Raw genomic sequence first — 17,804 nt, forward strand, 5'->3', positions numbered from 1 at the left:
ATTTTTTGTTTCACTTTAAGGTGGCATTACATATGTGTTCATATATTTATCTAAATAGTATTAGATTTAATTTATCAACTGCATTTGTAAGTTTGGTATTTTAAGAGTCTAAAGTTGCTATTTTGAAGTTTGGCGTTCCTCTGATTTTCCAAAACAATGAAAAAGATGAGGGCAGACGTGGTTACATTGACAAATTAAAGGTCAGGATGAAAGGGCAATGAAGAACAATGACAAAGCATTTATAACGAATAGGTGGGAATCGCCCACACAGGATGCCGTGAAAAGAAACTGCAGACTGTCTCTTGGAATGGACACACTCGGGAACCTCCCCCACCCCCCCACCCCACCCCCGGTCTACAGGCTGATGTATTTACCAGCAACCCTGGGCAATTTCCTCAGGCCAGCACCGTTACAAAATCTGTAACTGTCACCCACGAAACTCCTGGAAGATGGCTCTTAAGAGAGCCGCGTTTCTTTGCCACCTGGCCAATCTGGGGGAGCGTCACAGCACTGGGTGGGTGTTGGGATTCGTACCAGCAGACAGACAGACAACATGCAGTTATTGGTCACTGAGGTCTCTTCTCAAGAAAAACCCCTTTAAAGCCAGAACTAGCTCCCCTAATAAATTAGGAACACATGTATTCTGTCAGAGGGAGCACACCCTCCTGATGAGGTGACCCTGGCCTCTGCAAAGACACGGAGCACGTGAGAGCCAGGGACACTGGGGCCTGGACGCATCCAGGAGTCATTGCTGTGTTTTGAAGATTTTCTTATGACAAATGATGATGGGTGCTCGCCTCAGTTCCTCATCCTCTGTAAAGGCTAAAAATAAATAACACAAAGCACTGCTTTCTGTAGGAAATGCTTTCTCCTGGGCCCTGTGTAATCAATGGCCCCTGAGAGCCAAAAAACAAAGCAAAACAAAACAAACTCTAAAGCCTCGTGTGTAAACCACGTTTTGCTCGGGAGCAAGCAGCTGAAATTCATGGCTAAATGTAATTCAGCTATTACTAATTTTTTGAGCCACAAAGCTCCATGGACCTTTTGGACAATGATGAATACAGGACATACATACAGGACGTGTAGGTATGTGTACTTATATAAATATACTTGTATAGCTAGCTGAAGACGGGGCGTACTCGTCCTCGGGAGGGATCTAACTGGCTAGTTAGGAAGCCACTGGGGCTGATGGATGGCTGAGAGGTCAATCCTGGGCCTCGGGCTCCAGCCGAGTCAGGTGTTCTGGTAGGACAGCTCGAACATGTTGCAAGCCTCCTCCAGGCTCTCGTCCATGTTCAGCCTCCGCCAGAAAGACTTCTGCTTCTTCTGCAGCTCTCGGCGGACACACCTCGGGCAGGGGACAGACTTTTCTTTGCATTCAGAGTGGAAAACGGCCCCGCAGCTTTCACACCTGCAAAAGCAACCACAGCCATGGTGAGTGAGGCAGGATGCCGATGTCCAGTGGCCTCGGTGCAGCTGAGGCCACAACCTTTTGTTCCGGACACCCTGCCCCTGGGAAGAGACATGACTCACAGAAGTGGGCTCTTCCCTTTTCCAAAATGCTCAAGGTTGAATTTCACTTGAAAACTTTTTTTTTTTTTTTTTCCTCTCCTGATTAGAACTAGCTGTGCAGAGGCTTACGGCCTCTGGGTGGAGGGGAGTCAATGGTCAACCAGCCATTCTGTGAACATGGTGACAATGGACAGAGCTCTAGAAGCTTCCTTTCTCCACCGAGAAAGAGATGTGGGTGAAGAGACAGAAAATAAGAGTGAAGGGCCTTGCCAAGCGAGAACACTTCCCACACCAGCGACAGCCCTGAGTTATGGCTGCGAAAAGGTGGCTCACCACTTCCGCTAACAGGAGCCAAGAGGTTGCCCATGACTCCTTGCCTTTATTCCACAATTTGGAAAAGTAAAAGGACACACACTCACTTTCTGAATGAAGCCTGTGGTCTACTGTTCCTCTGAGGTTTTTTAAAAATGAGGACACCGCCCCCCGCCCCCGCCAAGAGCGTGGGGAAGAGAACTTTTTTTTTTTTTTTTAAAGAAAAAAAACAACACACAGATATTGTAATTTATAGAGAGGAGACATTCCAGGTGGATGACTAGTTTGTTGTCTGGCTTGGCGGAAGCCTGTACAGGAGTCTAAACAGCTTGTTGCAACTGTAGTCTTTAATAATGAGTAACTGACAAGCACAACCATAGCTGCTCCAGTGGGTGGCTTGCCAATGTGGATGAAGTACTCATCCTTCCACACATGAGTGACAACGGACTGTGACCTCATCCCAGGAGCCCAGGGAATCTGGCCCACATGATCCTGTTCAACCAGCAACATCCATGGAAGGTCCTGCACTAGACCAGGCTCAAAGATCACTAGACAGGGACCAGTCCTGCGGGCTCAGCCTTGTTCCTCTTTTGCTTTTCTTGAGTATCTTGAGGTTCAGTCCTGGGTTTAAGATGGTTTGGGGGGCACCATTCCCTGGCCCGTTACTGACGTGCCACTGGCATCATTCAGGATCCAGAAAGTGTGGTCATGGGACGGTCTCCCCCCCATCCACATACCCAGGAGAGAAGGTAGTGACTTAGAGGGAAAAACACTGGTGTTGGGGGAGGGCTGTGTCTACCAGCTGAGAAAGCGAAAGACAGAAGCGTCACTGCACCCAGCAGTCTGTGCTCCTAGATCAGCTCTCTGGGCCAAATACAGCACGGTGGCTGGGACGGCAGGCAGAGTGAGACGGCCTGACTTCAGATCCCAGTTCCCACCTTCAAGTCACTTTCTGCCTGTGTGACTGCTGTGGACTGAACTGTGTGCCCCCCACCCCCAATTCCTCCGTTTAGCCCCAATCTTCAATGTCTCTGTGTCTGGACACGGGCTCCTCAGGAAGTTATTTTAAATTTTTTTTTTTTTTTTTTTGCTTTTAAGACCACAACTGTGGCATATGGAAATTCCCAGGCTAGAGGTCAAATCAGAGCTGCAGCCGCAGGCCTACAGCACAGCCACAGTGACGCCAGATCCAAGCTGTGTCTGTGATCTACACCACAGCTAGCGGCATCACCGGGTCCTTAATCCATCAAGTGAGGCAAGGGATCAAACCCACGTCCTCACGGATACTAGTCAGGTTCGTTTCTGCTGAGCCACAACGAGAACTCCCTCAGGAAGTCATTAAGGTTAAACGAAAGCTCAAGCATGAGCCCCGATCTGATAGGACTGGTGTCCTTTTAAGAAGAGACAACAGAGAGTGTGTTCTTTTTCTTCCCCTGCGTGTATGCTGAGGAAAGGCTGTGTAAGGACGGAGGCAGGAGGGCGGCTGTCTGCAAGCCAGGAAGAGACCTCTCGCCAGAAACCAAGCCCTGCTGGACCTTGATCTGGGACTTCCGGCCTCCAGGCCTATGAGAAATAAATACCTGCTGTTTGAGCCACCCAGTCCCTGGTATTTCTGTATGACAGCCTGGGCTGACTAAGACGGTGACCTTGAGCGAGTTACTTCACTTCCCTGAACTTCAACTTTCTTATCTGCTAAGTCGAGTTTCATGTACCTCATCTGGTGTCGCGAGGCTCCAGTGAGATCATGGATAAAGCGTTTAGCACAGTTTCTGGCACGTGGTAAGTGCTTAATAACACAGCTTAGACAGCTCCTTCCACGGTAAGCAGCTGCGAGTCTTCCCTGCAGCCTGATTTCACCTATGTCACCATGGTGACATGAGGACATCCTGAACAACCCCGCATCCCAGAGAAAAGAAACTGAGATGCTAAGGGGGCTAGGGCTTGTCTCATGAGGACACGGTGAGTTAAAGACAGCGTTGGGACTGGAACCCAGGACTCTTGACAGCCCAGCCAAGACTCGTAGTGAGGCCTGGTCATCTGAGAGCAGTGTGTGCCAGAGGGAAAAGCAGGCTTTCAGGTCAGAGTATGAGAAGAGTTGTGTTCCAATCTCAAACCCTCCTTGAGGGACCTTGGGCACTTTATGTATATTCGAGGTGCTCCGGCTTCTTCTTGGAAAAACGCTGCTCACGATGACCTCCTTCCTGCTCACTGCGGACCTGAGACTAAAGTGGGTGGGTGTATGTGGAAGGCCTGTCCAAACAGCAGGGGCCCTGGAGAGCAGGCGAGGGTGACACCACCTCTCATGGTGACTCTAGTACCTGCCTTCTTGACATTAGAGCTGTGCTAGCTGGGCAGGTGCGGTGGAGTCATCTCGAGCGCCTCCCTGCCCTCTGCCCTCCCTGCTTCCCCAGAATGAAGGTCAGACCCAGGTATCCTAATGCCTCCCTTGTCTGGCTGGCTCCTCCCCAGTGGCAGTGGCTTTGTCCCCAGGGGGTCACACCTCTGTAACCTCCTAGTGTCCTGAAGTGACACTAACGGTAACTTTTTATCAACTAAATTTCCTCCTTCCTGCCCCTTTGCCCTGCTGAGTTAGTCAGTGACTTATACACTAGGGATGTTGCCCTAGGGCAGTGATTGATAAGGAGAGAACTGCTGGGTTCCTTGGGTACCACTCCCTTATCTCTGCTGATACCCCCCTCCCACCCACCGTGAGTGAAGAGGTTGAGTCTTATCAGATATTTCTGGTGCAACAAACACCCATGGGGTGATAGGGGAGTGGAGCGCACCTGCTCTTTCTAGCCAAAGGTCAATAACTGGGAAAAAAAAAGTCCCAGATAAAAAATTAATGATTTCAAAATGGATCCAAGTCCTATTTTTTTCTAACAATCTGTAACCCAGCAGGCATCTTTTGATCTGTATAATGGATCAATGACGTTCCCAAATTCAGAGACTACATTGTTAATTATCCCTCAAGATTTTCTCTTTAAAGGAAAAGCACAAGGGCAGGAAAGGGAAGGAGGAAGAGAAACCATATAAGAGTTACAGAGCTCTGCAATAAAAATGTTTCATGTGCAGGAGAAAGAAAGTAGTTACATTAAAAATGCAGTATGTAGGTATGCTCCTCTTTCAGAATAGGACTTTATTAAAAAGGACCTTCTGCTTTAAAAAGTTTCCCCGGCTTCTCAGTGTTTGCTAAATTTCCTGATTATATTTAAAATATGATTGAACAAACACAGCTTTTTATATAAAGGCATATCTAGCAATGCAATCATCTGTGCAGAAAATTGCCACAGATAATAAAAGAGCAATGTCGCTTCAGCGTTCCTGAGTGAGAATCAAATGAAAGCCAGCACCTTCCTTTCTGAGTCACCCAGTCCCAGCAATCAGCAGTGTCACTGTTTTTTCGGTTGTTGCTGTGCCCCACAGAGAAGGAAGACCACATGGCCTCCCTTGCCCGTGTCATGTCACGAGGATGCAACTTCAGGGACATGTGTTTACTATGGACGGAAGCTGCCCAATGGGTTTTTCCATGTTTTTCTTGAAAACATTTATTGCTTCACTGCATCCAGGGATCTCATCCTTGGCACTCTGACAGTTTGGGATGGACAGGTCTTTGCTGTGGGGGAGGTGTCCTCAGCTCTGGGGGTGTTCAGTAGCATCCTTGGCCTCTACCCACCGGATGCCAGTAGCAACCTCCTGCTCCTCCCCTGGCAAAGCCTCCAGAGGCTGCCAAATGTCCCCTGGGGAGGCAGGGAGAGCTTTCCAGTTGAGAACCATTGACCTAATCTATCTGGACGAGGCATCATGCGGGGGCAAGGAATACTTAAACAGCGCCCTCCCCAGGTGGAATCTGCAAGTGTCCCCTGCTGGCTTATGCTTATACCAGCCAGTAAGGTCTACCATAGTGAATTTATTTATTCATATCATTTTCACAAATACATATTTTTAATACAGAATTTGATTAACGTAGCCGCAATTCACTAGCATTCACCATCTCACGGTTTCTAAAATTTAGAACATCATTTCAGAAGTCAGTACCCATAACAAAATTCTGTGAATTGACTGTAACCCTCAACTTTCCCTCAGCTCGCTCTGACTTTTCCATTTTCCCTCAAAGGCCATCGTGGTGGTTGGCCCTCCGTGACATTTGTTTGCTCTTTGGCCAAGAACTTCTGCGGTGTTTCTCTGTGGTGTTCTTTGTCTCTTCAGGCCCTATCTAGGCCAGCTAATGAACCCGAACCAAAAACGTCTGTATTCTCTCCATAAAAAAAAATTGCTTTTACATAACTGTGAAGCAGCTAGGTTTCAGCAACTTCTATAATGAAAAGGAGACTGGTGAAATATCCATGAGGCCCCATACTGCAGAGGGGAGAGCTCGACTAGAGTGAGGAATCCCAGTATTCGGCCCAGGGGCTCTGGCATCACTGGCATCTTGGGTAAATGACTTCATCTCTGGACCTCGCTCGCTCGCTACAGGAGTCAGAGGAAGTTAGACTGGATGGTAGCTAAGGTTACTTCCAACCTGCAGATTTGTGCAGAAGGGAGAAGGCTATTCTGGATTTTATCCTCCTCTTGCCAAACTTTCTTGTGCAAGGTCTGCAGATGAATGCGTGGGGATGTAGCCTTGCTGGCCCCTCCTCAGAGTCTCAGACTGACCAGCTGCGACTGTATGAGAGGAGCCTTCAAGTGAAGAGCATTACTCTAAATGTTATCATTATTAATCAAGCTATGAAATAGCTTCTATGTGCAAGTACACAGAGCTCTGATTATTAGGAATTTGGCCAAAAGGGGCTGACTCTGCCCCTTCTAACCAAATTTCAACTGAACATTAAGGATTCTTTTTTTAAGCCTTCTCCCTACCTTCATCAGCCTTCCTTCTCCCCAAGAAAAAACCCCAGAATTGTTAAATATTGGGAGGTTTATTTGGGGGGGGGGTGGAGGGGATTGGTTAGAGGCAATAATTTACCACTCAGGTGAAGGTATTTTTGTGTTTTAAACATTGGGCCAGCCACACTGGAGTGGCCCAGGCGCCCGTCAGCACCAGATACACCAGACAATGTGGGAGGAGAAAGAAGACAAGTCTGCTTCTGCGGAAGCTCCAGGGAGCAATGCCATTAACGATCTGTGTATGGTCCCCTTCCCTGGGGGAATATCCTCAGCATCTGTGGGCAACACAGATCTCATTTGATGTCTTTGTAAACACATCATTGAAAGAAACTCTATACATTTTATAAACAGTCTTTGACCTACAAATTAGCTTGCAAACCTAGGGCAAGTGAAAGAGAGATCCAGAACCTAGAAATCTAATAGTCAATTGTCAAGAGATTGGACAGACAGGATGTTCTTATCCTAGCTCTCCAGCCAAAGAAAACTAACCCATGACAAACCAACAGAACTAAATATGTGCAGGGCAAAAGGTTTGCTTCTCAAATACTATGGCAAAGAAGCAAGAATCCCTGGCTGCCGACAGTTTCCTGTTCTGGAATGCTGAGGATGTGAGACCAATTAGAGACAGGCTGGGTGACGGCTTTGTCTGTGTCCTTCCAGAGTCTAGCTGCATACAGGGAGGTCACAGGAAGTTGCTAAAGGCCTCTGCCCCCGGTTGAGGTCATCGAGATGCTTCTGTTCTGTTCATGTTGGGTTCTTCCCCTGCTGCATTTTTATTTGGGGCTCAGGTAACGACCTCAGATATTTCACCAGGATTGAAGTTCTGGCTTGTGTTTGGTTGGATCTCTGACAAGCGAAAGGATGAACCCGGAGAGCAGGGCAGAGCTCTGGCTGATTTCCACTCTGTAGAGCCCACAATGAAGAGGGCGGGGTGCAGAAATAAGTGCACGTTACGGGGCAGGCAAGTGCGGTTTGGTGTACGGCTACCATGTAAGACGCCCCATAGGGCCACTAGCTATTATTGGTTTTTCCAAGAAACCCACATGATTATTTAAATCTCCTAGCTAAGGGAGGGAGTTATTGGGGCCTGGTTATTTTAATGTCTTGGGTTGGTGTTTTCTTTTGTTATTGAGTCAGTAAATGAATGGAAGCAAACAGTTTATAATTTGGTTAAATAGGAAATCAGCTGATATCACATATGGCAATGCCCGTGTGTGTGTGTGTGTGTATGTGCTATGTATGTACTTAGGTATGTGTATGTATGCTGTTTAGAACACACAGAACGTGTTATTACACATTCAAGGTAAAACGGATTACCAGAAATCCACATTCTCCTGATGCCCTTCTACTCTGCCCTGAGAGGTGCAGGTGGGCAGGGGAGGAAGAGAGCAAAGGGTCTGAACCACTGGTTTACAGAACCATCCTGGCCCCTTGCAGAGTGAGGGATAAACTTGCTCTGCAAGGAGCTAGTTTTGCATTTGGGACTATTACATGTAGGGTTGTTCACTGTGATTTTCTTTTTCTTTTTCTTTTTCTTTGGCTAGGGGTACAAGAGGTGGGAGGTCTAAAAAGGTATCCATATGGTTTGATCGGAACTATATGAGACTGGAAAAGATCCAGCTCCTTTGGTCAAATGTCAGGCAGATTTAGGCATGTCTGTGCTAATGTGTGAAGCTATTCCAGTAATTGTGAATTGGAAAATGCACATACAGTAAAATCAAATCAGACATTTAAATTAGGCAGCATCTGTATGGCCCTTTGCCCCTATTTTTACATAAATTATCCTTATAATAGCTCTTCTATTTGTTTTCCCTTTTTAAATAAGTCAGTCTTTTGGTAAACAGATAAAAATGAAATAAAATAATAAAATAACCGGTGGCTTATCTGGTCCCAGAATTAATAAATAGTCCTCAACTTTGGACCTGATTGCAGCCTTTTGACTTAAATCTGGCCCTCTTTCCCCAGTTCCTAGCCACATAGTCCTTGGAATTATTCAACATGTCCTCAAATACCTGCTAAATTCTCAAATCTGGGAAGAACAATTGGTATGCTCTGCAATGATCTTTTTATTTACTCTTTAATCCCTGGAGTTAATTAAGGAGGGTTTTTTCCCTGATTGCAGCCCACAAAGCATTTGGCTTTCACAGGTCTTGCACTTTTAGTTTGTAAACCAAGCTCAGCTAATACCTTTGACAAGAGCTTTACTTGAAATCTTGGCTTTGAAATAGAATGTAAACAAGGGTTAATTAATTCATTTGTTAATTTTGCTACCCTACTGGGGACAGTAACTCACCATTAGCTTTAGTGCAAATGCTTAATAAGATCTCCTTGCTAACTTGCTGACAGTGACAGGACTTCTCATTAGTTCTCTAGGTATGTATGTATGTAAAAGCATAATAGACTTGACCTGAATGAAATAGTTTTGGGGGGATAGGGAAAAACTGGAATTTCTGAAGTACTAAGTTTTTTTTTAAATTTATGGTTCACCTGGCAGTTAATATCATTCTCAACAGACCAATGTCCATCACTTTTGGGGATTACTTTTAGGAAAATCTAGTTTATTAGAGCAAGTAAAGGAACTGAAGGAGGATTTAAAAGCTTTCTACAATTTTTGGAAAAAGCGAGAATATATTATAATTGTAGCCATTAAAGAACCTATAGAGCAATGGTTTTCTGTAAAAATCTCTAAAGTAGTTTGAAACACCTAAGAGTCTAAGAGATGTTTAGAAATGCCTTGCTACATCTAAGACAAAGGCAGTGAATAGAAGAATATTACTAGGCTGATGGAGATTAAAAATAATAATCTTGGCTTACATATGGACTTTTGTTAATTCACCTGCCTACCTTTTTAGTGTAAAACTAAAAAATCTAACTGTCAAGTTTTTCAAGTAAGCCTGTTTAAAAGAAACAACAATTTATAAGGATGGTATCTAAAATTCTGAATGGGATTTACTTGTATTTAACATATGACATTTCAGTTCCTCAAAGTAATAAGACACTTAATGGAACACAAACTGTCAAGCATAGGTACGTTAGAAAAAGGCAAAAGAAAAGAAAAAGTTCAGAAGGTAAATCTAATTTTATGAAGGGCATGATTAGTTGCTTAGGAATAAGTCAGCAATGTAAATTTAAATGAGAAAAACATTCAAATAAAAAACCCAAAGGGTTTTGTCATTAAAGTAGACTGTTCCCCTATTTGTCTGTTCTCACTAATACAGTTCTCTACCAGATAGTATTATATAATTTTCCAATACTCAGTGTGTTCTAGGCCAATGGTTCTCAAAGTGCGGTCCCTGGACTAGCCAAACCAGCACCACCAGAGAATTTGTTAGAAATGCAAATTATTGGGTTCTACTCCCAACGTACTGAATCATAAACTACAGTGTGGGACTTATCAATCTATGTTTTAACAAGCCCTCCAGCGAATTCTGATGAAGAGAAAAGTTTGAAAACCACTGCTCTGGGCCAATCATTTCCAAAGACAGCAGGGCTATCCAGTATATTAGATAGGGCTGTTCCAAATACTTAGAGCAAAAAAAGTGGACTTTGCAAAATGAAAATAGAAGTGATAATTATTTAATGTTTTAACATAGGACTTTACATTTCATATCTATTAACATTTTCTCATAGCTGAGATGTAAGAACCTCATTTTATTTTACTTTCCTTTATTACACTATGGAGTTGTTCTTGTATTTATTGGCCATTTGCATATTTTTTTCAGTACGTTGGTTCATGTCCTTTGCCACTTTTCTAATGACTTTTACAGACTTTTTTATATTCAGGAAATTAATACTTTCTCATTTGTGTGGAAAATCTCTCTCCAAGTTTCCTGTTTACATTTGCCTTTATCTATAGAATTTCAGGCATTTAACATTTCTTTCTTTCTTTCCTCTTTTAAAAATTTTATTTATTTATTTTTGTCTTCTCTAGGGCCGTACCCACCTCAATATGTAGGTTCCCAGGCTAGGGGTCTAATTGGAGCTGTAGCCACCGGCCTACGCCAGAGCCACGGCAATGCCGGATGGTTAAACCACTGAGCAAGGCCAGGGATCGAACCCACAACCTCATGGTTCCTAGTCAGATTCGTTAACCACTGAGCCACAACGGGAACTCTGGCAATCTATGACAAATACATTTTAAAAATGTATTTCAAAGTATCTGCTTTCACGGCTTCTGGGTGTATGTCAAGCTTAGAGAGACCTTCCCCACTTCAAGATGATAAAAATATTCACCCATCTTTTCTTCTAGTACTTTATGGGCTTTTCTTTTTTACATTAAAATATTTGATGTATTTGGAATTTATCTTGACGTAAGGGGTATGGTAAAATCCAGCCTTACTTTTCTTTCTCCAAATGGCTATCTGGTTCCTAGCTTCTTTTATGGAATGATCCATTTTTATTTGATTAATTTGCTGTGCTACATTTATCATGTGCTAAATTCCCATATTACTTAGGTTTATTTCTATACTTTCTGAAATCCTATTCCTTTCATCGACCTTCCTGTACCAACAATATACTGTTTTATAGTCTCCCTTCAAGTAGACAACTTTAGAGTTTATAACTCTATAAAGTTAAACCATTCTATACTGAATATATTAGTGAAGTTTATCACTGCCTGTCTTTACGTTAAATAAAAAATTTTGAAATATATATAATCAATTATAATTTATTTATAAAATAAAGAGTTTTATTTATTAGGTTTATTTAAAAAGAGAGGCAGAAGTTTCCGTGGTGGCTCAGTGGTTAACGAATTTGACTAGGAACCATGAGGTTTTGGGTTCGATCCCTGGCCTTGCTCAGTGGGTTAAGGATCCATCGTTGCCATGAGCTGTAGTGTAGGTTGCAGACACGGCTTAGATCTGGTGTTTCTGTGGCTCTGGTATAGACTGGTGGCTACAGCTCCGATTCGACCCCATGCCTGGGAACCTCTATACGCCACGGGAGCGGCCCTAAAAAAGCCAAAAAAAAAAAAAAGAGATGCAGCTGTATAAACATCTCAGGTGGTCAAGGACTAATCCTGACTCTACACATCTGACTTTCTGAACATCTTAGGTTTTTCTCCATATTCATATAGTGACAAAGGTGGTGATTAACTTTTGGTGAATTAAATAATACACTGTTAACATGCTTATAAAATTAGGAAACACAGTTCAATTGTTTAATAATGCATAAACTTTTAGTAATTAAAATTATTCCTACTGTGTGTAAAACAAGCCTATATTTACTATTTTGGAAAAATACTGCAAAAATGTTTAAAACTTGGTATATAGTAACATTGAATAAAGGAAAAAGGTGTGAATGACAATGCATGTTTTTGCATTCAGTGAGCACATTATTTGGAACTCTTGCTTCTCCTGTGCATACATGTAGAAGCTGGATGGCACTGATAATCAGAGTAATAAAAATAGTTACGAATGATATGCTAGGTACACAAGCAATAAACAGATACAAAAGACACCTGGAAATCACTTAAAATTTTCTTTCTTTTGACAATGGGTATATTCATAAGACAGACTAGGGTGGAGACTGCTAGATGGTACTATCAGCACAGGAAACTCTCAAAGGGAACAATGTGGTCACTCATGGGGGAAGCCAGTGGGAGCCTTTCCCTGAGGCCTGGTTAGCAATGTGCTAACTAATAACTAAGGGTTTTCTCTTTCCTTGTCTTTGGGAAGTGGCTTGGGCAAGTGCTATAGAAAAACCTCCTAAAATTGAGAAATGAAGACGTCACACTTACAAATCTCGGTTCTCCTCCCAGAACAGGAAGACTGGCTGCCCCAGCACTTGAGCCAGCACTAGAGGCTCAAGTGAGAAAAAATGAGATAAGAAACGTTCAGGTGGGGTTAGTCCGGGAGAAGAAGGGTAAAGTACTCCTCCTAGGTACTTTCTGAGGATTAAGGTTCCCCTGAGTAGGTCTCTTTTTAAAAATTATTATTATTCTTATTTCTGCTTTTTAGGGCTGCCCCTGTGGCATATGGAGGTTCCCAGGCTAGGGGCTGAATCAGAGCTATAGCTGCCGGCCTACGTCACAGCCACAGCAATGTGGGATCTGAGCCGATTCAGCTTATGACAATGCCAGATCCGTAAACCCACCGAGCGAGGCCAGGGATCGGACCCCCATCCTCATGGATGCTAGTTGGGCTCCTTACTGCTGAGCCACCACGGGAACTTTCGGTCTCTCTTTTTTGAAACAGTGGACCTTACAAATACCTCTCAGGAAAGCAGAGGAAGGGAAAAATCACCTTTCATTACTTGATGCTTTGACATGCACGTCACTTCTGTCCCTAAATCCCCGGGCTGGTGTCTCTTTCTGGCACTGTCTGAAAACTATGCTCCCCGCTCAGGTTCCTGAGGCCTCACTCTTCCACCCTAATTCCATCCTGCCCCCCAAAGTCTTTCTTATTGCTGAGGACAATTTACTTGTTTCTGCATTCTCAATTTTGAAATTTTTACTTCCAATCACTCATGTAAGCTGCTTTCCTAAGACTTTAAATTTCCCTTCTCTCCACCATCAAAAGAGAATTTTTCTCTTTCTAGGAAAAAGAAGTGTTAACTCCCTTCTTGAAGAACAGCTTTAATATACTTCAACCTCCCCACTGTTAAGGCCGAAGTAGATATTTTGGTTTAAATTATATCAGTTCAAGTTAGTGGCTTCTGTCTCCGATGCGGTCGTTAAACCAGCCACTGATTCATAATGCAAGTCAGTCTATTATGTTATTGGTTTTATAAAAGGTAATTCTCTCACTTCTGTTTTTCATATGAATTATGTTTTTATTTTATTTTAGCTATTTATTTAGATTCCTCATATAAGTGATATCATGATACTTGTCTTTGGCTTACTTCACTTAGTATGTTAATCTCTAGGTCCAGCCATGTTGCTGCAAATGGCATTATTTCATTCTTTTTTGTAACTGATATATATATATCTCCCACATCTTCATTATCCATTCATCTGTTGAGGGACATTTAGGTTGCTTCCAAGTCTTGGCTATTGTAAAGAGTGCTGCTACGAACACTGGGGTACATACATCTTTTCAAATTACGTTTTTCTCTGGACATATGCCCAGGAATGGGATTGCAGGATAATGGGGTAGCTCTATTCTTAGTTTTCTGAGGAACCTCCATTACCGTTTTCCACAGTGGCTATACCAATTCACATTCTCACCAGCAGTGTAGGGAGATTCCTTTTTCTCCACACCCCCTCCAACAATTATTGTTTGTAGACTTTCTGGTGGTGACCATTCTGACTGGTGTGAGGTCATACCTCATTTTAGTTTTTTTTTTTTTGTCTTTTCGCCTTTTCTAGGGCCGCTTCCGAGGCATATGGAGGTTCCCAGGCTAGGGGTTGAATAGGAGCTGTAGCCACCAGCCTACACCAGAGCCACAGCAACGCAGGATCCGAGCCGAGTCTGCAACCTACACCACAGCTCACGGCAACGCCGGGTCCTTAACCCACTGAGCAAGGCCAGGGACCGAACCCACAACCTCATGGTTCCTAGTCGAATTCGCTAACCACTGCACCACAACGGGAACTCCTCATTTTAGTTTTGATGTGCATTTCTCTAATAATTATCAGTGTTGGGCATCTTTTCATGTGCCTTTTGGCTATCTATATGTCTTTGGAAAAAATGTCTTTCGATCTTCCGCCCATTTTTGGATTGAGTTCTGATGAATTACTTTTTATTTTTTTTTATTTTTTTATTTTTTTTTGTCTTTTTGCCATTTCTTGGGCCGCTCTCTCGGCATATGGAGGTTCCCAGGCTAGGGGTTGAATTGGAGCTGTAGCCACCAGCCTACGCCAGAGCCACAGCAATGCTGGATCCGAGCCGCGTCTGCAACCTACACCACAGCTCACGGCAATGCCGGATCCTTAACCCACTGAGCAAGGGCAGGGATCGAACCTGCAACCTCATGGTTCCTAGTTGGATTCGTTAACCACTGCTCGGTGACAGGAACTCCTGATGAATTACTTTTTAGAATGTTATCTTTCCCTGTTTTCTCCTCGAAAGGTTACAAAATTCTTCCCATTAATTTTGGTGAGAACATTCACCCCCACCCAACCATCACCAGCAGTAAGTGAAAATAGTTAAGGGTATGTAGTAATCTTTTACCCTCCTAGGATGCGTCATGGGTCCCTCAAATTTTAGGCTAGTGCTCTGATAACAGGGTGAGGCAGAGAGGGTACTGTACCGAGGTTCCATAGCTGGAATCTCCCACTAGCTATAGGTGTGGTGTTAGATGAGGATGTTGGCTTCCATCGGGGGTGGGGTGGGGTGGGAAAGGGGTGTGTATTGCAAGGTATGGGGGTGGTGGGTAAATGATTGCTAAGCTCTCCAAATTTTATGCTGATATAATTCAGTCCAATTAGCGCTTTTGTATAGAGCGTAAACATCTATGAACCATGCCTTTATTTCTATTTGAAGTACTTCAGAAGAATCAGGAACCAAACAGAAGGTTATTAATGGTAAATTATAGATGGCATATGCAGATATATCCTGATGTGGTACTGAGTGGTTTAATATTCAGAAAACTGAAGGGGTTTAATAAAGACATAACAGTGCATGACAGCTTAAATAAAAACCAAAAGGCAACTTTAACGAGTTGTCTGTACTATAATTGATCGGATTTAAAAAGTCTCAAAGTATCATAAATATATACTGACAACGCCAAGATACTATTATACTTCTTGGAATTCTAAAGCATAAAATAGTTCATTTCAGAATGTATTGCTCAGTCTGAAGAGTCAACACTTTTTTTATGGAAAGGTAAATACGCCTTCTCCTCCCTATTGTGTATTCAGGTTACTTATTTACAGTCCCACAGGGAGGGAAAAACATGCACACTCAACAATGACCTAAAAGATGTTTTGAAAATTAAGTTATCTGGGTAGCCTAGCAAAACTCAATTTTTTTTTTTTACTGCTTTACTCCATTTAAAATGTTTAATAGAATGAAATTACATGAAATAGTTCTACTTTTATTTGAATTACCTCATATGCCCAAATGCAAAACTCAAATTTTTCACGGTAAAGTCTCCATTGGGCCAAAAAACCCACATCTGTCCCTAATGTGTAATAGAATCTTAGGTATAACTTGATAAAATCAGGTATCTTGGTAATGTCTACATTGAAGCAGACAATTTCCCTGAAACTATTTTAAAAGCTATTTAAAATAAAAGAAATATGTTGAGAAGCAGAGATTTTAAAAACTAAAATAAACCATTCATTTATGAATTATTTATTGAGCATTTATTATGTGCTATTCTAGATGTAGAGGATGGAACAGTGGGCAAAATAGAAAAAGGCCATTTCCTTATGGATCTTATATTATTTCAAAATGGTGGACTGAGTCACAATTTGAATTTGTACCTTAATCTCTTTGGGTAAATTGTACCAAAAATCAGTCAAATTCATGGTGAAAGCATCATGACAAATTATCAAATAGACGAATACGAAATGCTAAGCAAAGGAGCTGAAGTAAAGCTCTTATAAGCTCTTACTTATTTGAACAATAAGAGCTTAAAACAGTGTCATAGGGTTGATATGAAAATGGCAGGGGAGGAGGGGTGATGGCTCGTTAGAGGTCGCAGAGCAGTTTAGTGGCAGAGTTAAGAATGACACCTAGACTTCTGTATTCCTAGTCCAATGATCTGTCTGTGGACTAGCCTGCCTCTATTTATTAAATGGATCTTAATAATTTTAGAGCCAATTACAATTTTTTCCTGTAAAAGCACCCATTAGTACAAGTGTATAGATTTTTTTTTTTTTTTGGTCATTTTGTCTTTTCTAAGGCTGCTTCCCATGGCATATGGAGGTTTCCAGGCTAGGGGTCTAATCAGAGCTGCATATGCTGCAGGTGTGGCCCTAAAAAGCAAAAAACAAACAAAAAAGAAAACCCCCCAAAACATATATGTGTGTGTGTGTATATATATATATATATATATATATATATATATTGAGAGAGAGAGAGAGAGTTTTTTCTAACCAACCTACCTTCCTTCCTCCCTCCCTCCGCCACACCTGAGACATACGGAGGTTCCCAGGCTAGGGGTTGAATTGGAGCTGTAGTTGCCAGCCTACACCACAGTCACAGCAAGGCGGGATCCAGGCTGTGTCTGTGATCTACACCACAGCTCATGGCAACTCCAGATCCCTAACACACTGTGTGAAGACAGGGATTGAATCTGAACCCTCATGGATACTCTGGGTTTGTTACTATTGAGCCACAACGGGAACTCCCAAGAACTTTTTTCTTTATACTTTCATGTATTTTAAAATTCTTCTGTAATGAACATCAATTAATTTTATTTTACTATTTTTTAAAAATTAATTTTATAGTTAGAAGGGACTGTGTTTAGAAATGCACCGCATTGATTAAAGCAGCTTAAGGACATAAAGGGTCAGGTCAGCACTGAGGATTTCACAAAAGTCTTGTCTGTGTTCACAGACATTCTGAAACATTTTGATGTGTGAATATAGGAGCCACTAGGCCAAGGAGAAAAGTTATTTACCAAGCTGCTCTTTGACCAAAGTTTAAAAGCCAAAAAAACTAGCATTGTGTTCCTGTTTTTATCAAGGAGAACCTCTGCTGGCAGATACATTTAAGGAGTTCTCGTCGTGGCGCAGCAGAAGCAAATCCGACTAGGAACCATGAGGTTGCGGGTTTGATCCCTGGCCTCACTCAGTGGGTTAAGGAGTCGGCATTGCCGTGAGCTGTGGTGTAGGTCACAGACGTGGCCTGGATCTGGCGTTGCTGTGGCTCTGGCGTAGGCCAGCAGCTCCAATTCGACCCCTAGCCTGGGAACCTCCATATGCCACAGGTGCGGACCTAAAAAGCAAACAAAACTAAACCAAAAAACTAAACAAAACATGTAAGAGCAGGCAGTCATGTAGCCTAAGGAGATCAAGCTTCCTTCTTGCTAAGTCACCACCCAGCTTCTGCCGCTGGCAAAATCTGTGCACTCTCTGGGCTTCAGTTTTTCCACCCTAGATCTGTCCAAATGGTCTCTGCAGTCCCTTCCATCATTGGTGGCTTTGATTCTAGAACACAGGCAGAAGTCTTGTCCTCCACTCTCAGTGCTAGAGAACCATGGCG

General features: G+C 42.8%; 1 protein-coding gene across 2 annotated transcripts in view; it reads right to left on the bottom strand.

The window, feature by feature from the left end:
- Positions 1 to 353: 353 nt before the first annotated feature.
- The window catches only part of PLEKHM3 (pleckstrin homology domain containing M3), a 191,312-nt gene continuing 173,861 nt past the window's right edge, over positions 354 to 17,804 (bottom strand). For both annotated transcript variants that reach the window (XM_047773365.1, XM_047773366.1), the window contains exon 8: positions 354 to 1,411. In XM_047773365.1, the coding sequence (XP_047629321.1) occupies positions 1,234 to 1,411 (178 nt within the window). In that variant the 3' untranslated portion in view covers positions 354 to 1,233. The remainder of the gene's footprint in view (positions 1,412 to 17,804) is intronic.

This window comes from Phacochoerus africanus, chromosome 3 (assembly GCF_016906955.1).
Source record: "Phacochoerus africanus isolate WHEZ1 chromosome 3, ROS_Pafr_v1, whole genome shotgun sequence".
Classification (NCBI taxonomy): domain Eukaryota; kingdom Metazoa; phylum Chordata; class Mammalia; order Artiodactyla; family Suidae; genus Phacochoerus; species Phacochoerus africanus.